Here is a 23,041-nt window from a genome sequence, read left to right on the forward strand (position 1 = left end):
ATCCTGTTCAATGTGCTCTAGGTGACCCTGCTTGAGCAGGGGGGTTGGACTAGATGATCTCCAGAGGTCCCTTCCAACCTCAGCGATTCTGTGATTCTGTGAAATAATCAGAGGGGTTAGAGATCTGAATTTGCAAAGCTTCAGCTTTACATTTAACTTTGTCACAGATGCATTGCGTTACTTCATTTTGGAAGAGAGGGGATGTGGTCACTTTTAACTGTAACTGTTAAACCATCACTGACATCTAGTATGAACATGAGAAGCTCTCAGTTACACCAAAATCCAAACCTCTCCAGAAATGCCTAAGAGATATTAATTAATGCTTTAAGAACATTTGAAAATACAGAGCATTAAAAAGTCATTAATGGATGCTGCTGTTTGTTAAGACATACATCTCTTTATGTGAGAATTGTGTGTTTGTATGTCTGCATCTTCTTATATTGAAGAAAATACAGATTGCAAAAGTATATGCAAAACTATGCTTTTCTTACATTATTATCATTATTGGTTGAATGAAAACACTCAATATTGTGTTTTAATTAATGGAATTTTTCTACAAAACTTTATTTTCCTCCTTTTTATGCTGTAATCTTTCCAAAATAAATGCAAATTTTATTACTAATAATAACTCTTTTTCTTTGGCTTTGAGATTTGCTGAAATTATTACCAAAAAGAGGTTTAGGCTGCTTGATTCTGGTTATATGATAATAAGTGCTGTATGGGTATGTTCATAAAAATTAAACAAAAAAAAAATTATGTAAGACTTGCGCATGGGTCTGGATTTAAAGTATCAGCAGCCGCAAAGTAAAATTTCATTACGGAATATCTTTAGTGATATATTTTTTTTCCTTTTCTGAAAAAGAGCAGACCACTATTTTCATATCAGGTAATGGCAGTGTATTAATATGAAACTAAATCTGGACAAATTTCTTCTTCTCTTTGAGCTTTCTTTCGCAAGATACTTGGTGTGAAGGGAGATTATCTGCATCAGTAAATCGGGTGGGGAAAAGAAGTCTTTTGGGCCTGTGGGGTTGTAAGCATTCTTAAACATCAAGCCAACCTTTTAGGTGTCTATTAATAAAGGAGAGAAAGGAATGATTTTCTGCAACAGTTGTGAAGGTCTTAGAAATAAATCTTTATTTCCTTGGTAGGCAGTAGGGTTTAGAATGTCCCTGTTCTCGACTCCAGATCAAATCTGAACGAGTTTATAATGAATAAAAATGTAAGTGAAGGCTCTTCACTGACACATTTCATTTGATCACCTCTGTCTAGTTTGTAGTACAAAAATATTGCTCAGTGACAGCTGAAAAGGCTCAAAAAGATGTACCTCTCAAAAACCAGCATTTTAAACACATGGCATCGAACTAGAAAAGGTTTGGTTGCTTTTCTGGTTTTGAATCCAATACCTGAGAATGAGCATGAATTAAACAATGTGTGTTTGCATGCATTTCTGGTGTTCAAAGGAGCTGACTAAATATTAGGAGTTTACTAAATGCTGAGAATTTCTGTGATTTTTCCAATTAAATTTTAAATTTGACCAAAGTAAAATAAGGGTCTTTATAAGCAAACAGCTATGCTATTTGAATCTGTTCTTAACTTAAAAAAAAAAAAAAAAAGTGTGAGAGGAAAAAAATCATCAACCTTCTGTTGAAAAATGACCTTTTTAAAAAAGTTCCAAATCTAACTAACTAAATCTCATAACTGAATGCTTGGGGGGGAAATCCTGAACTCTTAAAAATAATGCAAGTACGACTGGTTATTAAATACAGCAAAAACACATAAAGGGTTGCATAGTCTGGCTATGCAGGAATAATCTACTGAAAAAATTAGTATGAAGGACAGCAGAGATTTCAAAATCAATGTTGTATTTTGGCTGTAAACTTTTAGCTTTCAATTACTGTTTTTCCCCTGAAATATTCCTTGGGAGGAAAGCGTATTTTCTGCTCTCTGTAAATAGTGGTTTAGTAGAACTTCTTGTGTAATTAAAACCAACTGAGTAATCCCTCGGCCTGTAACTGTGATCCCTTTGCCTTTCGCTGTCCTCTGTCCTATCCCTCACCCTTTCCTCTGTATCACTATGTATCTGCTTTCCTTACATAAAAAGACACTAAGCTCCTGTCACCTTAGTATGGAGCAAAGTTAGTGCAAGGAAAATATTTTGATCATTTAATTACAGGCCTCTAACAAACCTGTGCAGAGCATATGCAAGTAGTATGTTCAAGAGGTTTTATATTAGTCAAATTCATGTGGATTTTCACTGCGATGGAAAAGGCACTTCTTTGCCATGAGAGCAACCTCTCTGCCAAATGTCAAGTCCCTGCTCCAAAGTGTGGAAGCACTAGAGATTCTCATTGAACCAGCTGTATAAATACCAGCAAAACTGTATTTTTCCCTAACTTCACTCTGAAAAGACTGAGCTATTTTTGCTTATGCCTTCCAGAGAAATTTAGCCTGAGGCAAACACTCACCATGGAGCTTTACAGTCCAAATAGTTAAAATGTAGTCAAATTATAAATGATAATATAAGCTTATAGTATGTCACCGTTAAATATAGGTGTTGATGTCTGCTCCTTGCATAACAGCTACAAAGAATCTTGAGTTTCGGTTAGAAATAGAGACCAGAATTATCTTCCCTTCATAAGGAAATGAAAACCACATGTTTAAAAAAAAGTAGTGAAAAGCAAAAGGATAAATAAAAATTCATCTCTGAGTAAACAATACATGAATGTTCATACTTCCTACATATATTTTTCACTAATACTGAAAAATTGGATGTGTATTGTTCATTATTCAGCTGCAAAATGTCTGCAATAAGCGAGGAATCATGAAAAGGAATTACTGGTCTGTTTCCCCCATCTTTCTAGCTCATGAATCTCACATTCTTTGCTGCCCAGAGTTATCGTTTCAAGAACCTGTAACCAGGTGTGAAGTGTGCTCTCCTGGGAGCTGGAAAATGCAAGTTTGAACCTGCTAATTCTAAAGTGAATCTTTTAATCTCTAGTCTCTTAAATTTCTTATACCACTTCCATGCCACCTTTCTCCTATATTTTTTCAAATAAAAACTTTGAATTCTCTACAGCCAAAGATACAATTTCAGTCCTAGATTTGGAGGGAAAATTTGAAGCAATGAATCCCAGTCTCAGACAAGTGCCTAATCTGTGGCTAGAGGAAAACACATAAATCTGTGAAAGAGACGCATAACTTTCCCCATTCCTTGTAGAGGGAATTTAATAGCTAACTAGCATTTGAGAATTGCATTCCAGGAGCTGGATGGTTAAAATACTCACTTGTTACTGTATCCTTAGAAGATCTTACAAGCATGACTGTATTGAGTATTACCCCATCTACTTTTCAGCATATCTTTTCCATATAAAATTCTTTTTCCAAATAAAATTAGTAAAGATGGTAGCGAGCAAAACTGTTCCAATTTGGAGAAAGACTTTCATTTTCAATTACTCAAATACTGCTTTTCATTTTAAAGCCATATATAGATTTTGCATCTTTCCGACACTACTGTAATTTCTCTTTGTGTGAACTAGAAGAAACAGAGGATCCTGGGCTGTACGGCCAGTTGATAGAAGGTGGTGATTATCCCCCTTTATGCAGCACTCATTAGACCACTTGTTAGAGTAGTGTGTCCAGTTTTGGGCCTCCCAGTGCCAGAAAGACATGGACAAACAGAGCGAGTTCAGCTGAGGGCCCCCAAGGCGGTGAGGGCTGGAGCGCTTGCCCCGTGAGGAGAGGCTGGGGGAGCTGGGCTTGCTCAGTCTGGGGAAGGGACAGCTTTGGGGCACCGAGCAGCCCCCCAGCATCTATGAGGAGCCAGAGATGGGCTCCTCACAGTGGTGTATGATGGGAGGGTGAGTTGGAAAGAGAGTGGTTCAGGGAGAGTGTCAGGATAGAAGGAGAAACTTTTTTCCTGTGAGGGCAGTGGAGCAGGTGCCCCATGAGGTTGTTATGACTCTGTCCTTGGAGGTTTTCGAGACCTGACTTGACACAGTCCTGAACAGGCTGGTCGGACCTCAGAGCTGGCCCTGCTTTGGGCAGGGTTTGGGCTAGAGACCTCCTAAGGCCCCTTTCCACCTGTGATCCTCAAGCCTTTAGGCACCCAAAATCCTACTGATGTTTAGTGGCTTACTTTTGTAATAGTAAATGGTGGTTGATAGGTATTTCGACCCTTATGATCTAGCTTCCCTAGAGTCCCTCTTGGAGCGAAGGCCAAAAACTTAGAATCTTTTTATTCTCTGAAGAAACAATTCTTTTCTAGGGATTAAAACCTTTAAAAGCGTCTCAAGCCCTGTATGTGTGGATTTAAAGCTTCAGTTATCTACATCTTGATTTTTTAAGCAGGGGAGTACTTTTTATTTAACTTGAGCTAACTAGTAACTGTGTCATAATACCTTAAAATCCTACTTGAGAAGTATTCAGCTGAAAATTTTTCATGAAAAACTTTGATTACGTCATGTCTGTCTCTGACTCCCCGAGGATTTTTAAGTTCATCTTAGTTTCTAGGCTGTTTAGCTTATAAAAAGTAGGTTAAAAAAAATCTTTCCTCTTATTGTTGCCTTTTAATCTATAGACTTTGCTATTCGTATGAGGGCTGTGTAGTACTTCATGATGCTGCCACCAGAAATGTGATGCTTTATCTTTCTGTGTTTTACAGAAGATTAAGGTCTTAAAAAAAAAAAAAAAATCTAGTGAGGACTGACAAATCACTCTTAAAATACAATTTCAATACCTAAAGATACTTTGTAAGGTTTCTCTTTAAGAGGGCTGCTCCGTTTTCCTGCCGTCCCCAAATTGAAAGAAAGAGCAAAATACCATATTGAAATGTACCAAACTGCCAAAAGATCGAGAGGAAAAAAAGGCACAAAACCCACCAGCAATCTAGAAGGCAGACCCTCTATTTCTTCTCATCCTTCACCCATAGGTCAGTCGCCATGTTTTACCTTTCCTGTTCCACAGTGAAATATATTTACAGTACATGCACCTTGGAACATTTTGTGTGTACCTCCATACATCGCTGACCAATGTGTTTGTAAAAATGGACTAACACCCTTCAGCAAGAGTAGAAGCACAAGCTGTTCCTCCTAGTTACTGTCTTACCAGTAAGACATAAGGCCAGAAAACATAAAATGACAGAGAGCCTCTGCCTAAGGGGTTATGGCCAATAATGGCATACAAAGGAAGAGGGATGGATAAAACGATAGATAATATGTGTGATAGTATTGCACAGCTTAGATTATCCTACTGGCTATGCTGTGCCTCAATTTTTCTTTGCTATTTTCAGTCTGTGTATTGCTAGCATACAGAGGAAAGTTAAAAAAAAAAGAAAAAAGAAAAAAAGAAAAAGATGTAGATCAGAATTTCACTCCTAATTGCCAAATTCCCATGTATCTGAACTTGGTGCTTGAGGTGGTGTTCATGAGGCTGAGATTACTCATTCATAATTCTTTTTATTGATTTTTAAAGGGAATTATTTAACAAAGCCCTATATTATGGGATACATGTGGGAAGTTTCTCTATGAAATACCTAGCAATGTGAATGCAGAAAAGTAATTTAGAAGTAAGCTTTTAGTTCAGTGGTTGCTTAGAAGTTTCTACAGCCATCCTTTTAAAGCAAATTATGTCCCTCCCATCCTTCTTCCTTCCCCTTCTAGCTTCCAACAAGAAAAGTAGTGTCGTACCTTCCGTAAAATATGGAGGCATTTAATGACCTGTCCCCAGGAGTAAATCTCATGAAGCTTACATTAAAAAAAAAAAAAAACAGGTTTTCAGCAGGAGCTAAGTATTGGAGGTATAAATATATAGCAGTGAAATATCCTTAATATATGTATGTATTTTTCTGTTCTGTTGCACTATGCTGTATAATCCTTGTCCTTACGGCGGTTAACATTGACATTCTCTTAAGATTATTCAAGAGAAGAGAATAACCTATTTATAGCCATAGTTAATATGTTTATAAATAGTTTGTAGAAAACTATGGGATCTGCTGTAATAAAAGTTCAAAATAGTTTCCAGTATAATTTTGTGTTTTCACATATTCTGCATTTTCCAAAATATTTGTTTTAGGAGATGCAATTTTCCATGTTGTGAGCCTGAAAAGTATTTTTTCCCTTTAACTCAGAATATAATCCTTTCAGCCGTTTTGGAGTTACAGGCAAATGGGAAGAATACTTTTTCGCTTTGTGTAATAATAATAATAAAAATAAAGAAAATCCTTAACCACACTTTTAACAATACTACAGGGAAAACAACTTAAGGTTGAAATATGTGGAAAGATCTATTGCCTTTGCTTGCTCTGAGGAAAAAATTAAAAATAAAGTTATAAATGATGGAAAAATGACATCAAACTGTTCCCAGTAACATCTGCTATGCTTATTAGCTGCGGCTAATAAAAACCCACCCCCTAAACGACGTCACCGCACATTCCCTTCGCCTGAGGCTCTCCCGACTTGAACTAACTACCAGGCCGTGCCTCTTGGCTTCTCTCTAGACCTTTGCGTAGCTCTCATTCACGTGACCGCCACATGGCCCGAACTCGGGATGGCTCGTAGCTGCGTCTGTCGTCTTTGCGCTTGTCACAAACAAAGCTGGTGCCTGTGCTGGCCACTGCTCTGCTGCTCTCTGCAGCTGTGCGGGGCCGACCTGCATGGCTAAAAGAGCTTCAGGGTTTTTTGCCCAGCAGAAGACTCCTGTTGTTTTATATCCTCTTACAGGCAGAGCTTTGGTAAGCCCAAGGTTTGGCTTTGTCGCACAAGTTATAGGCACAGTCATGAGAAAGTGCCAGAATGGCTTTTCTGCTTACTCTGTTCTCTAATTGTTCCTCTAGCGAGCAGTCCTAAAAGATACTAAAATAACATGAAATTCAAACGTACACAAAACTGAAGTTCAAGATTTCACTGAATATTTGGGCCTTGTGGGAAAGAAGTAAAACACAAACCTACAGGCATCTGGACAAACAGGCGCTTCTGCATAGTGTTGTTACTGCATTTGCGTTACCAGTACAGTCTGCCTGTTGCCTCACAAGTGTTTCCTGTACGCTAGAGATCTGGAACAAAGCCATGAAATAAGAGACTTAGTTTACGGATATGAAAAAGTCTCAGACGCTTTATGTTTACATGACTGTGCATCACCTCACTAGTCTTGCAGTGTTTACATGACATGCCTGCCGTGCCTCTCCATAATATGTCGCACAGTGAAGGTACATCTCCCTGTAGCTGGCACTAATACAATTCCAACCAGTAAGCTGACGGCAGTGTGTTTCTTCAAAGTAGGATGTGCCTCAGGTGTTACAGGAGGCAGTTTATATAAGAAACGTTGTAAAAGTCACTCATAGATGTTTTATCCTTATCTCCTTCTTCCAAAATAAGAAGAACAAGCAAGAGACAGCCTGACTGCAGCCTGATGGTTAAACCACTCAGTTAGAATGGGAAAAAATCAGCATTTTGGCCCCTGCTCCAGGAGTTGTGCCATTTTACGCAGCAAAGTTGCTGGCTAAAAATCAGAAAAAATCTACAAAGCCTTATCCACATATTCCATCTTTCAAGCAAGGCATTCAAGGCTTTCTCTCACTTGTTGTCCTTCCAGGCCAATAGCTCTTGTGTTTTTTGCTGTGGAGTTACCTCATAGAAAGTAGGCATCGTGCCTGCTAATCCCATCTGCCTGCTAATCCCATCTGGCTCAGGGCCCTTATGGCAGTGATTGTTCCTTTTCTGTCCCAGCCACAGGGTGTCACCTCAAAGGCAAATGTGTTATCTACTGGACCTTGGCCCACCTCATCACAGTTGGGTGTCTGCTCAGGTCCATACTCAAAGGCAAGCTTGGGTCTCAGATACACTAAAACTTCAATTTGAGTTATCTTTATTGTTAAGTATTAGAGAAATTCTTAGCAGCTGCAAAATAAATTGTGCCTTATTCTATATATTGAATGGTGGAGGGGGGGTCATTCTAAAAATTCAGCTGTGGTATTTTGCTCATATCTGTGGTTGCAGAGAGAAAATGAAACAATCAGACAAGTACAACCTGTTATGATAGGAACTCATCCCATCGTATTCCAGTCACCTCACTACTCTGTGAATATGAAGCACTGATGAAAAAGTTTAACTGCTAATGTTCGCTACTTTTTTTTTGAGGTTTTAGTAAATTGAGGTAAATCCAGGTAACCTGAGTCAAAAGTTAACCCTGAGATAGATAACTGTTCATCTTGCCAAAAACCAAGAAAAGCAAATATTGATGCTGTAATTACAATAGTAACAGAGTAATTGTTCTATTTTTTTAAAGTTGCAGTCTTTCTTGACTTTTTTGAACTCTATTACTTTGTAGCTCTGCTTGTAAGATTTAAAACATATTTCTTGTTGCATTCTATATATGGGAATGCATATACACACACTCTAGTAACTGCACAGTCAGATGATTGTGTGTTTTGGTCTAATTCATTTGAAATGAGTGGACGCACTCAGTTGTCCCACAGTTTGTCCAAATCAACATTTCTTTGCAAACGTAAGGCAGTAAGTAGATGAGTGAACACTTTGTGCTCCTGGGAGGAAAAAAATCCTGGTTCTATTTAGTGGCAACATTCCAAATGAATTGTAGTTGTTCCAAGAGTCATGAAATATCTTGATTTTCAAACTATATGCTATCGTGTGTTTTGATTTCTTAAGCCTCTGTAATTCTCTCTTCTTTTTTTTTTCTCTCTTTTTTAAAACAGTAATTTCATTTGCAAGCTCTAGAACTACCATACCTTTAGTCTGCCATCAATCTTATTTTTGGGCTCCTAGAGCTTTCCATATAGTATATGGTATAAATAATATTTTTGTTTATTAAAAAAGAGAAGAAATATAATGGAAGTTGCCTCTTCTCAGGAGTAGGCTATAAAGGAGGCATAACACAATTGCACTAATTAAGAAGAGTGGTTGCTTTTGTTTGCTTTTTTCCCCCTTAGCAAAATGCCAAAAAGGAAAGAACAATATAGGAAAACCTATTTCACTCTACAGCAAAGGGAGCTGGAAAAGATCCATTTGAACTTTTAGAACTGAAATGCTGGAGGCTGATGTAAGTAAACCAGCTAAGAACGGAAAAATAACCTGATCAAGCTAAGAGATTATAAGTATGAAAGATTTGATATACAGTTTTGCGTCTTTTGATATAGCAACTAGATTTCAGGGAATTTGGTGATAAAAGGCTGGTCCTATGCTGATAATTACTTATTTTGTGCTGGAAATTGTTGGTTAATTGAAAAATGTTTGAAAAGCACTTAGAAAATGCTAGAATATACCTTGTTGCCATTTTCTGAATAAATAGTTCTGGATTTGGTTCCAAATGGCTTTTCAGTTTGAAATGTAATTTATAGGGTTTTTTTTTAATGTAATACTGATGCTGAAATAAAAATAAACATTTTGAAGTGATGTTCACCCAAGTGTTTAATAGGCCAAGCTATTTTTTACTAATATTTTTTAATTAGGTTTGAATTTTTTAGTTTTGACATAATACTGGATGTTTTTGGTTTTATTTACATTTTTTTCCAGAACTGGACAAGCATTTTGATGATTAATTGCGGATTTCTTTAAAAGAATAAATACAATAGGCACAGTTATCCTTTTTCTTAAAAAAAAAAATAAAGAGAGATTCATTTGTTCAAAGCACATCTTTATCAGTATTTCACTGACCTTCTTCCTGAACTCAGTTTTTGTTTTATTTTGATGGACCCTTTTATTTAGATGAGAATCCCATTTTGTCAGATTTGCCCACACAGCATTTGATTTGTCAAGAGTGACCTCTTCAAGGCAGAATTGCAAGTTCATTAATCATCACCACATGTATATAATTCACATTCCTTCTACCTCCTCTTTCTTCAATTGGCACCAGATTCTGAACTCTGATATGGTTGAATTCACTGATTAATTGTATGAGATATCCTAACATGCTGGTATCAGAATTAGAGCTTGTTTGTATCTGTACAGTTTTTGCTGAAGACCTCAGATAGAAATGCAGTTGTTACTTCTTTTCATAAGAATGTGGTCTTTAGCCAGCAGTGAGACTGATGATGAGCTGAAGCTTCTGGGGTTTGCTTTGTTTTTTTGTGGTGTTTTTAAAATGATCAGAAGGTCAGTGTAAATAAATATTGTTAGACTTCAAAAAAAAAAAAGAAAGAAAAAAATAAAAAGAATCAGCCTGAACATTTGGCTGTTCAGGTTTTCTGACAAGCCTGTTGCCTTTTCTCTTTGAGGTCTCTGTCCTTATTGAGCTGCTATAAATGTCAGTGACAGAGCTCTAAGTGAGACAGCACATGGTAGTACAGAGCACTAACATTGACCCTTCTCTGAGGAGATTATCCTGTTCTTCAAAATCTCAACTTTTATTTCAAAACAAAAAGCAAGTTTAATGTTAGCTTGGTGAAGAAAACCTCAAAAATATTAACACGGTGTAAGGCAAGTAAAGACATCAGTGAGCACCTGTCAAGAACCTAGTACAATATCTCTGAGAGGTTTGAATTGCCTCGTTTTTGCCACTCAGATGACCTGTGATGATCATTTAGCGAATGACGGTAGTTAACTGTTTAACTCCCCATGAAGAAAGGCCAGGGAAACATAGTGCACAGCTTACTGTGAGTAGCATTTTGATTTGGAGTCTTAAGTGGATGACCTCTAGAAGGGGCAACTGTTTATATTTTGGGGGTTGTTTTCCTTAAGCAAGAAGGTGTCAAGTTCAAGCCTCACAAAGGAGGCCTCTAGAAGGCATGAATGCCCAAGCTGTGTTTTGAACAGGGCTGTCTGTTATTTTGGTAACTCGCGTTGGTGGAGTTTGGGAAGAATCACCTTGCATGCTGTGTACCTTGTAATCAACAGGAATGTAGTTCGGTCATTCCCTTGTCAGGGTGCTTTCAATGAAAAGATGTTTTATGCTGCAGCTTCTAGAAATGGCAGCAGAGACTCCAAGGGGAGAAGGGGCCAAGCATGCTCTTCTCCTGTCTAAAAGTTCTGTTTTGGCATTTTGGGAAACATTGAATTTCCTCCTCCAGAAGAGACAGCTGAAATAAAAGACAAGCCTGAAGAATGCGGTGGTGTGGGCCACATAGAACTTCTTAGCCTCTGGGGAGAAGCTGCTGATTCATGACTGTGTTCTGACTCTATGGTAAGACACAGCCTTGAAATACGGAAGTGTAGGGCTCTTTGAAAGTTTCTGCTGAAATTATTTTTCAACAGAAAATAGTGAGGTTGACAAAGCAACTCCTTTTGTGAGAAGTGTTTTCTGACTTTGGGAAGTGTTGTTTCACATTGAACTATAGAGCTCATGGAAAACAGTAATATACTGATTTGGCTATGCTGTTACAATGCCTTCCTAAAGAAATAGTTCAGCTCATCTCATCTTCACATTTTCTTCTATACGATGGGGAGACCCTACATGCATGGAGCCATCGTGGACAAGAGAAAAAGAGCATGAGTACATCAACTCCGGTTCCCATGCAGCAGTGCATTGATTTGGAAACATTAAATATTTGAACTTTCTGAAATGTTTTCATTTTTATGAACCCTCTTATTTTTGCCTGTTTTCTTTTCAAAGAAAAAACATATTTCTCCCTTTGTTTCCTTCTTTTTTCTGGTTGTCATTAAAACTTTTCTTGGGAAAAGACATTTCAACCTAAACTTGTCAAATAAGTAGGTAAATAGTACAGCCCATCCAGGAGATAAAAGAAAGTTGGTTTTTATTTGTTTGTTTAACAGTAATGACAAAAAAAGCATCCTCCAAAAAGCTGAAGGCTGCTCAGTATTCAGTTAAAGCAGACTGGAGCTTGCAGATTTTTTTTCAGGAGGTAATATGAGGACCAGGCTTACTGTCAGGAGAGCCGGAAGTAGAAATAGGAAGCCTCTGTTTAGGTGTTTTCTCTAAATGTCTAGCCTGTTTCCGTCTTCCTGAAGGGAAGATTGCCTGGTGACTCCCACTCCCTGTGGATGGCAATGCTACTTCAAGTAGCAAATGTAAACTCCTTTCCTGAGGTAGCCTCTGCTGTAGCCATGGAGGACCCTGTGAGTATGATTTAGAAGAGAGGGAGAGGAGCTGGGTCTTTTGATGCTATTCCAGAGTTTAAAAAGTGATTTTCCTTTGATTCTTCAATCAGATCTCCCTTATTTGTGTTAAGACAGTGCCAGGAAAAGCAATCACGCTATGTGAATAGGGAGTGTGATGCAAATAAACTAGTCTTGACTGACCTGGCTAGGGCTGTGCAGAAGCCTAGCTATACCCTAGGCTGCCTTCTCCAGAGTCACTTGGATGGCCCATTAACAAGATCCCCAGTGCTCCAGAAAGGTTGAATTTGAGAACAGCAATATGTCAGTGTATGGAGCCAAATCAAGCCCAGTGCTGTACTCAAGGAAATAATCTTCCCTGGTTACCCAAAGCACAGGGGAGCGTACTGCAGAGGTAGCTTTGCTGGAGCCGGCATCCAGCTCATCCAACTGAATGAGTTAGTTCAGCAAAAGCCAAGCAGCCCTAGAAGCAGAAACAGCGAGAGTATATCAGAGCTAATAACCCAGCTTTCTACCTCTGCATGTGAAGCATATCTGCAAGCCTATACCTACAGAACAGAGAGTTGAGTATATATTTAAAATAACAGTTAAATTTAATTTTGCATGATCTTTGCGGGATCTTAAGAACCCATCCACTGAGTGGTTTTGGATGTTTGGGGTCCACAATACTTTGGGAAATCAGTAGCCTGAGTAGGCTCTGCTCACAGGTTCAAACATTCCTAAATATCTGCAGGATCATAGCCCAAATTATTAAGTCAAAGTTGAAGCAAGTAGAACTTTCTATTATGTGTAACTGGGTGCAGGAAAAAAAGTTTCCAATAAAGAAAGCTGGAACATGTGTTTGAATGCTTTCTATAAATCTGCTCGAGGTTGTGAAGAATTCAGATGTTACTGCTGGTTTAAGTGTGAAATGTCTCCAAAAGCACATCAGTATTGTCTCTAAACTACCCCTTAATTAAAAAAAAAAAGTATTAATTTAGCTAATACTAGTCTTCAGTAACAAAAGGAGACTGTCAGCAGAAATAATTATATCACAGTGATAACTAAAGGTTTTTGGAGCCTTCTACAGAAGTTTACATTTTTACATTAGAAATATTGAGGGGGAGGCTTGTGTGTTCCTTGTGAATCAGACTTAGAGATACACAAGAGATAAGTATGTTTCTCTCCTTTCCACCATGTTTTCTGTAGTCTGCTTCATTTGGGCTGTTTATCTGTCCGGAAGAAGGAAATCGAAAAGATTGTTAATGAAATCGAGCATGGTCTTTCGTTGCTCAGCCAAATCTGTAATGAATAGATTTCTCTGGGTCAAAGCCAAGATCTCTAGATCATTGTGGATGGTTAAAAGCTTTACGGTTGTGTATCTGATTGCTGCAGTGGCATCTGTGGGAGGGAAGGAACCTTAAATGTATGAGTGGGGATCATCTGGTTATTTATGGCATGGTAACAATGTGTATAAAAATATGATCCGACGCATATGTCAAAGTAATTCCTGTTCACTGACTTCAGGGAAAATACACTGTAAATTCAGCTCCTCGGTGTGTTTGGGATTTTGATACAAAGGTAGTTGCTCTGAAGGTTTTTCTGTGGCTGTCAAACTATTTATTTTGCAGTCAGGCTGATTTTCTCTGGTTTTAAATCTTTTAAGAGAAGTCTTCTTTAGAAAAACAAACAAAAAAAGGCACTCCTTCTTTCCCTCCCCCTTCCCAAAGCAACGCTCTGTATATGGGAAATACCACATTACAGAATCACAGAATGGCTGAGGTTGGAAGGGACCTCTGGAGATCATCTAGTCCAACCCCCCTGCTCAAGCAGGGTCACCTAGAGCCCATTGCACAGGATTGCATCCAGGCGCGTTTTGAATATCTCCAGAGAAGGAGACTCCACCACCTCTCGGGGCAACCTGTTCCAGTGCTCTGTCACCCTCACAGTGAAAAAGTTTTTCCTCATGTTCAGATGGAAGTGTCTGTGTTTCAGTTTGTGCCCGTTGCCTCGCGTCCTGTCGCTCGGCACCACTGAAAAGAGTCTGGTCCCATCCTCTCGACACCCTCCCTTCAGATACTTGTACATGTTGATAAGATCTCCTCTCAGCCTTCTCTTCTCGCAGTACTCCAGATGGAGCCTCACCAGGGCTGAGTAGAGGGGGAGAATCACCTCCCTCGACCTGCTGGCAATGCTCTTCCTGATGCACCCCAGGATACCATTGGCCTTCTTGGCCACAAGGGCACATTGCTGCCTCATGCTTAACTTGGTGTCCACCAGCACTCCCAGGTCCTTCTCCGCAGAGCTGCTCTCCAGCAGGTCAACCCCCAACCTGTACTGGTGACTGGGGTTATTCCTCCCCAGGTGCAGGACCCTGCACTTGCCTTTGTTGAACTTCATGAGGTTCCTCTCTGCCCACCTCTCCAGCCTGTCCAAGTCTCTTTGAATGGCAGCACAGCCCTCTGGCGTATCAGCCACTCCTCCCAGTTTTGTATCGTCAGCAAACTTGTCTTAAATTCATGTCTTAAATTAGCAGGATGCATCCAAGAATTGCATTTGTAGGTTCATGATAATTTTTTATTAACAAGGTTCATTTTACCACACAGTACGTCATTGCTGAAACTGAACTTTTGTAAGAGGTTTCAACTTTACCAACTTTCCTACCACCAAATACTGAAACTGCTATTTTGAAAATATTTTTTAAAAAATTATGTTGGGTATTTTTTAAACCTGTAGCTGTCAAAGTTTCTTGATTTGTTGTTATCATGACTGCAGTAATGTTAAGAATATATTTTAAGTACTCAAACAGATGGGGATAAAAATGGCCATAACTGTTGCCATGAATGTCTTTTTTGTTCTTCATTGTTTGGTGATGATTATGCAAAAAGAGGCACAGTGAATTATTAATTATTCAGAAACAAGTCTGTTTACCTGGAAGAGGTATGTATAAAGTTACATTTAAAAGTTAGCCCTTTTTAAGGAGTTTCTTTATTGGGTTTTCTAAGAAGTGCTGTCCTTCCAGTACATTCTCATTGTTAAATCTGAAATGCTGTGCAAACAACTTTTCCATGTTGGGGACAGATTCCCCCAGCGATGCCTTAGCCCTGCTGTGAATGCAGAACGCTGTCCGGGAGCGACCAGAGCTGGGCGAGGGGTGGAAGGAGCGCAACCGGCACTGGCGTCCGCTCTGCTGCCCGGCTGTGGGGCTCAGCCAGTCTCCCCCGCAGCCACGGGCACTGCTTTCTCTGTTCTTTCAGTGTCCTTCCCCTGCGTGCTCTTCATGTCTATAGGTGTACTCTGTTAGCCTCGTTTCTTTGACTTGGCACAGTTGTCCTTCCAGTTGCAAGGTGGCTTTAGTTTAAAAGGTAGACTTATCCCATATCCAAGCCAACTACCACCTTAGTAACTGAACCCCTTAGAGATGTCAGTGCTTTCAATCTCCTGATTCTGTAGTAGAGAAATTTCAGCCCATTTTACAGATGAGAAATAGAAAAGAGACTGAAAGACTTTCCAGGGACTTGCATGGTATTTGTGACAGAACTGGATGTTGAATGCTGCTGATGTTGTCCTTGTCCAGCACCTCAACAGAAGGGTGATGGTTTTTCCAAAGTAGAGGAGATTTTCCCTACTGAGACTGCAAGATTTTCAATATTTTCTGTCTTCTTGTTTTCCATGAAGTGCAAACTATAATAATACAGACTAGAATACTTGACAAAGATGACTCCCAAATTAGGAAGGTATGGGTTGCTATGGAAAAACAGCATCTAAGCCATTGATGAAATATGGCAGTACAGGAGAATAAAAGGCATAACAGGGTTCGAAAGACATCCATTTACATAAATATGCTGAGACATCTGTTACAGTCATGAGTGACCTACTGGTTTAAATCATCAGCAGGGGAAACTTGTAGTCGATCAGCGTTGCCTGCAGTAGCAGGTGCTAGTTTAGGCAACAGGAATTACTGAAGAGGTTTTCAATGAACAAAGACCTTTCTGCCTGCCAAGAAGAGACATACGGAAAATTGAAACAAATAGCACACTCCTACGATGTTTCATTTATAATACACAACAAGATTGTAGTGTACGCTTCTATGTCCAAATCTTTACATGATTAGTTATAGATATGTTGCGGCTGACAAAGATGTAAAGTTTATGTCTGAAAAATACTTACGTCCTTTAAAACCAAACTACTTGAATTAAATTCCCAAAAAGGAAATGAATTGTCATCAAGATTTAATGGAAAATGTTCCGAGGAAGTTTATCATCTAAAATACAGTGTGTTGTGTATTGTCACAGTATATGCCCAAAATAGTAATGTAAAACTGTCATCCTAAAGGTTATGATTACATAAGTGAATAATTGAAGTTTAATTCTTGCTCATCATTAATCACCAAAGACATTATAACATTTAACTTTTTATAATGCCAGGATATTTGTATTCCTTGTTGGCACAAGGTATATTGCATTATTTCACACACATACACCCCTGTAATAAAATTTGTAATTTCATCTTAAATTTAGATTTGTTTCTAGTTTATGGGAACTTTATTTAAGTTCTCTGCATAACATATAAGGGAAAAGTCTGTCTTTTAAGTGGATGAACTACTGGACAGAAGACTAGATTACAAGTTTGGGGATAGAAAAAATTGTGATTTGGTATACTACATGTGACTGTAATTGCCAGCAGTTCTGATTAGAAAATATTCAGGCAGTAAAGAGTAGTGTCCAAAGAACCTGTAATAAAGCCACATAAGCAAAAGACTTAACATTTGAAAGGGCTTTCAAGATTTAAAATGTTCTCTCTCCCTCTGACTCTCTATATATGAAGTATTACTCTTTAATAATAATAAAAGGTATAGGATAGCTTGAGTACTTGATTCACAATATTTATTGGGTGCTACACATAGGGACATAACAGCTCTGATAAATATGAATATATGAGACCTTTAAATACCTTAACAACTCCCACCTCTATTTTGATAAAAAAAGTAATAATGAAGCAAGATAAAACAAAAACTGTTCTTTTCTTTCCCTTTGAACAGAGCGTGGATCATACTTCTCGTAAACCTCATCATATTGAGGTTGGGCTAAGATGAGCATAACCAGTGACGAAGTGAATTTCTTGGTGTATCGCTATCTCCAGGAATCGGGTAAATTGCCTGTCTTTCATCACAACTCTAGGTCATAGATGAAATGGGGGAAGCTGGCTTTTTGCATGGCGTTGCTTTAGGAATGTTGTATTGAGTGATTGAGAGTGATATATACAGACTAAATGTTTCTTGCACAAACCCATGTTTCTTTGAAATCATAGTCTTCAACATAATAAAAGTGCAAACACAACACAGGTACAAAGTAAACATTGCAGTTAGGCAAAGCAAGAAAATAACATTATGTTAACAAAAGTTTTTGTAGAGTTGTATCATCTCAGCCAAAGTTTTTTTTGGCAGCACTGACACAAGCACATTGATTCTGTATCTCTTAGCTACTTGAAATATTTCTGTCAGGTACTTACTAAGTAAAGAAGGATTTTCTCCAAATACATTTTACATTGGCTGTATGAAGTTGAGCTCCTAAATGGAATATTGGGTGCAAATATCTGATGTTTTAGAATTTAATCAAGGTAATATGTATGTAAACTGTGCAAGTGACATCTCTTTTTGGTGTCAATGTAGCTCTGTCTTACTATCTCTTCCACTGCTGTTTTCATCCCCAAAGCAAGAATGTCTTTTAGAGGGTCTTTCCTTTTAGAAGTAAAGTTTCATCTTTTCTTCAAAAAAATATTAAAATTGAAATGTAAAATTTAGAGTATGCTTTGTTTTCCAAGTCTTGAATCCACTTTCTGACTGCAAGTAGTAGAAGTTCTGTTCACTAATGGAAAATGCTTTGTTAATGTAGAAGTGAGAGGGGGTCAGAAACGTTGCCAAAAGATTTATAGTCCAAAACCCAGTGTACCTAAGATTGGCTCTCTGCCCTGGGTTGATGAAAGTAGAATTGGCTAAAAATCTGTGTGTTTCACATTCTGGAAGACAAAGGCATGGATTTTTGTGAAAGGTACGCCTCTTATTTAAGCCAGCTTCAGAATTAGCCCTCCAGACATGGGAGATGTCTTGAACAGAGGACCAGAAATCCAGCAGGTAGATGATACTGGGTCAGCCTGCTTCTGTTGGACTAATGAGCCATGGATATGGGCTCCTTAGATATATTGTTTTGATTTGTTTCTTCCCCTTCCAAGGCTATTTCAATCCCAGGAGCCCAAATCCGTATGCAAGGAATTTGCACTGAACTTCAAAGGAAGATTTATTATAGTTTTTCAGGATTTGGTCTTTTAAAACATTTCTTTGAGAGCACAGTGCTGGCCTGTGTTAGTAGCTGTTTTCTCAGGTTATATTCTTCTCTCTAATAACAAAGCTTATCAAAAAATGGTCTGGCTCTTGCATGCAATCTGATGAAGGAAAGATAGGAACTAAGAAAAATAAAATTTTGTACAGAAGTTGTTTGTTTTTAAAAATAAACTATGGGGTACTGCACTGGAAAAGGCTTTTGAACATGAAAGCGATGCACAGATGGACATAATCAGAGCCTCAAGAATCCTGAAATTGTTTTACATTGTTATATTTGTATTGTAAGAGATTCTACATAACAGTATATTAATACAGTAACTTTTTCTGATGAGAAAAAAGAAAAACAAAGAAAGCTGTCTTTTATATTCCTTTTAATACATCAATAGGGTAAATTAGTGTTGTGTAGTGATTCAGAAGGGGGCTTTACAAAGTCAGTCAAGAACAGTGCTATCAGCCAAATGTCAGGAAAAGTTCTTTTATGTAACCCCCTCCCCCACAGGCAAAGAATTTTTTTTGCCACTTTAGGAAGAACTTCACACACAAATTTTCATTTAAATTGCAAGTTGTACTGCTCTTATTTTCTTAAATAAAGCACCAAATGTTTTTCTTACTTAATCCACTCAGACCTAAAGACATTCACAAATATGCCTCTGTTTTTGCCATATTTTAGCCCTATATAAGCTGATAAGTGAAGAGAGGAGAAATTGGGGTTAAATATGTGAAGAAATATTCAAAATGCTTCAAACTGAACATATTAAAACCTAGATACTAGGTACTGGTTTAGTAGCTGTACCTGACAGTTGGCAAGTAATTCCGTTCAGCACATGAGAACTATAAGCAATGTTGAATTCACCAATCTCTTTAAAAAGCATCTTACACTTAGTTTGATCTTCTTCCATACTCTCACTGTTTTTCTAGAGAGATTGTTATATCTGTATTTTCAGATAAGGTAAGATAACAAGACAGAAATTATTATACAGCATCTTGCCTTTCCACCTACTAATATAAATACCATAAGACAAGACGGCAAATGAAAGGTGTTTAATCAACAGCTTCAAAAATAATGTATGCCAAATTTAGAGGACTAGTGTTTATTTTAAATTAAATTTAAGTTCAAACCCTTACAGTTTAAGGAGTTTACTGAAAACAGGGATTGTTAGATTGATTGTATATTAACATTAGCTGAACCCAAAGCTTCTAAAAATTGTATCGAGCATGGCCATAAAAATTGTTTACAAAACCCGCCACATGTTCTGTTTTCCTTTTCAGTTGTCTTTCTTTAATCTTCTATAAAAATTCCAGGCTTTACCCATAAACTACAGGGAAAAGGTGGGAGGAAGAGAGAAACAACAAAAGGAAATATGTATGATAAAACAACTGTGTAAAAAGCAACCTATCCCTATGACATTTCAAGTATTTTGCAGCTGTAAGGCACAGAAACACTTGAGATTATTTGAAACATTACCATAGCAAAGATACTAATGAGTGCTTTGCATTTCAGTATGAAAATGCTTGCAGGTTATTCTACTGGAAGTTCAAGTCTTCTAAAATTGAAATTAGAAGTGAAATTCAATAATTATATTTTCCTCCTTAATTCTCTCTCAGACCAGAAAAGTTGCACTGGAGAGTATTAAGAGAGTTGAAATGTCTAAACCATTATTGTTGCTTTTTAACAAATCTTGGCATACCAAGGGGAGTTCCAGTGAACTGGAAAAAACAAATGTTGTGCCAGAATTTTTTAAAGGTTAAATAAGATGATCCAGGTAACTGTAGGTCAAGCGAAACCATTGCAAGGTTGAAACTAGATACCTCCAACAAAAAATTAAGAGATGACAACATAGCTAATACCAGCCAGCCAGCGAGCTTTTGTGGATAATAGGCTTGTTGAGCAAACTTGATACTGCTTTTTCTGAGATTACAAGTTAAGTTGACAAGGATAATAGTAATACCCTTAGACTATTAGATGACATTTACTTAGTCTTGTTGACACTGTGGTTGAAAACAAACAAATTAACAGTATGTAAAATGAGTATAGCCAGAGTGGTCAAATGGATTAAAAACTGGTTAGCAAGAGAATCTTGAAAAGTGAATGGAGATGGGGAATATTCATCTCAAAGCTTGTTTCCAGTGGGAACTCACAGGAATCTGTTCTTGGCCTGTTACTGCTCAATAGCTTTATCAGTTACCTGGAAGGAAATACAAAATGATTCCTGAGTACATTTGCAGATGAAACGGAAATTGAAATGGTAAACCGTGGCAATATATTAGTTACACAAACTGATCTAGATTCAGACTGTGGATATAGTCTGGATAAAGGCTGTACGGTTTAATAAAACAAAATATAGCCAGGGAGACTGTCTGCTTCGAGTGCCCTGCTGCCTTGCTTGCCCTTGCTCGGGCTGTTGCCTCCTGTGAGTTCTGCTGCCCAAGGGCCCAGGTCAACATGGGGCTGGAGAAGGTGCCTGGTCCAGCCCTGCTTCTAGCTTTGTGATGGGGACAACCTCTCAGTGTTAGGTGGTGCACTCAAATCCCTCCACTGCAACACAGGACTTGGACAAGTTTATGCTCTAATTAGCCATATAAAAATAAAGAAAGAATTGCCTCCTCACATAGATGCTGTCTCAGGGCTGATCTTTTGTCAAAAAATGCAGTGCATCAGGCATAATTTTCATTTAAGCTCTGTGGGCGTAGGAATTCCACCACTCAGTTTGCTAGGTGTTTTCACTTCCACTGTAGAGTCATGAACACCTCCCATTCCTGAGGTATAAAGAAGGTGGATGTTTAATTTCAGTTTAAGATTGTTGCTTCCTATCCAAAAGCCAAGTCCTGCAATATTCAGCTTAGTCCCTTTTGAATATGAGCTTTTGTCACACAACTTAAAATAGTCCAGTTCTTAAAATTGCCAAGCACTTCCAAACTTTTTTCATCCCAGGAGTCAAACTTTTATAAATTAAATTATATTTATTTGTAGGTGTCTTGGTTCAGAGACTATGTTTAAGTGAAAATGTTGGACTTAGTTAATAAAATAGACTTGGATTATATATGTACTACGAATGTTCTACCAGTGCAGAAATATGAGCACACAAAACACTCCTATGGTGGATATGGTTATACCAACAAAGCCAGTGCGTTGACACAGATGAAACAAGCTATGTGAAAAAAAGTATAGATCTACCATCCAAATAATGTTGGATCAGGATTGCACATCTTCAAATCCTGATCAACATACTTTTGCCAGCAGCAGTCTTTACTGCCAACATATTCCTTCTATTGGTTTTCTTCAGAGTGAAAAACTGTGTTTCTACCAAAATCATATAAAATTCAAAATACAGAGTTTTGCCGTTCTGGTTTGTCTGCTCAAAACAGAATTAGGCAATTATTTCTCTTTTGGAGTGAAAATCAGAACAAGTTACCAGTATGCAGTAAGAATTCCAAAGAGAATTGAAAAGGGGGAAGGAAAAAAAAAGACAAAATCGGGGGAAATCAAATCTTTCACATACCTTTTAATCCAGAGTGTGCTGCCATCTGTTGTGTGTAACAAATCCTATATTAGGTCCACATGCTACAGTAAGTTACCTTACTTATCTGGCCCAACTTGTCAATTCAATTATTAAAGCTTTTTCAAATTTAAAGTTTTTGATGTATTGATTGATTTGTGTTCCTCTTCTAGCATTTGCATGTATTTCATGGTATGGAATCCTTATCTGAAAATCAACTTCCCATCTATCTATTGCTTGTGCTGCTCTCTAGCAGGACATTTATTGTAGTGGATGTCTGGCAATGACTTGTTATAGTTAATGTTGCACAACAGTTTCCATTTTCACTCTCAGCTTTCACTGTTCAGGTTGAATTTTTCCGTATTTTATGACATACAGTTGATAAACTATTCCTCAGTGTACAATCAATGCCATCTCCAAGGCAATGGCGTAATAAAAACATTAGCTGCATGCTTTTGCTAGACGAGATTTTCAATGAAATTTTTAGCTGCTGACTTGGGACAATTTACCATTACGCTTCAGAATTGTCATTTGTTTCTTCCCAACCATACAAGTTAAGGCAGCTAATAATATATTGTTGTTTTCACTCCGTAGATTCAGAATGACAGCAGTGCATTGGTCTATGTTTGGTTCATGTTTGACAGTTTTTCCTTGTTTTCTTAAAAGATAAGATTTTCTCTCTTGTTTTAAGCATAGGCTCAAGGGCACAGTTACACAGCATGAAGTGTTTCTGCAAATCATGGCACAAAATTCTTTGTAGAGTTAGCATGTGCAAGCAAGGACCTTTCCTGTCTAGTGGATCTTACTGTCATTCTGCCTGTGGACGTTGTAAGGGATATGGATGTTCTAAAGCTTCAGGGATTTCATCACTGTGCTGTTGTCCAACCAGATACTAATATTTTGAATATTACTAAATTCCACTTTTCCCAATGTCCTCTACAATTTCTTGAGAAGGAACCAAAAAATTTTGAAGGAAAATATCTTCTTCATGAATCATTCTCATAATTTTTAATGAAGTTTCATACAAAAGGTAAACAAAGTATCACAATTTCCACAGGTAAGTTCTCAGGCAATAGGAAATGGCTGAAGATTAATATTCTGTTCTATTAAATTTGTGCCTTACGCAACTGTCTTATTTATACAGGCCTATGTAATTCTTGTCCAAAGTCCATATTTTTCTACGTATGAGGTACTTGTTT

The 23,041-nt window shown here is 37.9% G+C and overlaps 1 protein-coding gene across 5 annotated transcripts in view; it reads left to right on the forward strand.

Annotated features, from left to right (window-relative positions):
* The window catches only part of TBL1X (transducin beta like 1 X-linked), a 209,692-nt gene that overhangs the window by 135,144 nt on the left and 51,507 nt on the right, over window positions 1-23,041 (forward strand). For all 5 annotated transcript variants that reach the window (XR_003256435.1, XM_026084471.1, XM_026084470.1 and 2 more), the window contains exon 4: window positions 17,047-17,154. Coding sequence is in view for 4 of the 5 variants with exons in the window: in XM_026084471.1 (XP_025940256.1) it covers window positions 17,097-17,154 (58 nt within the window). In the remaining variant the exon portion in view is untranslated. The remainder of the gene's footprint in view (window positions 1-17,046; window positions 17,155-23,041) is intronic.

This window comes from Apteryx rowi, unplaced genomic scaffold (assembly GCF_003343035.1).
Source record: "Apteryx rowi isolate R43461 unplaced genomic scaffold, aptRow1 scaffold_640, whole genome shotgun sequence".
In the NCBI taxonomy this organism is placed as follows: domain Eukaryota; kingdom Metazoa; phylum Chordata; class Aves; order Apterygiformes; family Apterygidae; genus Apteryx; species Apteryx rowi.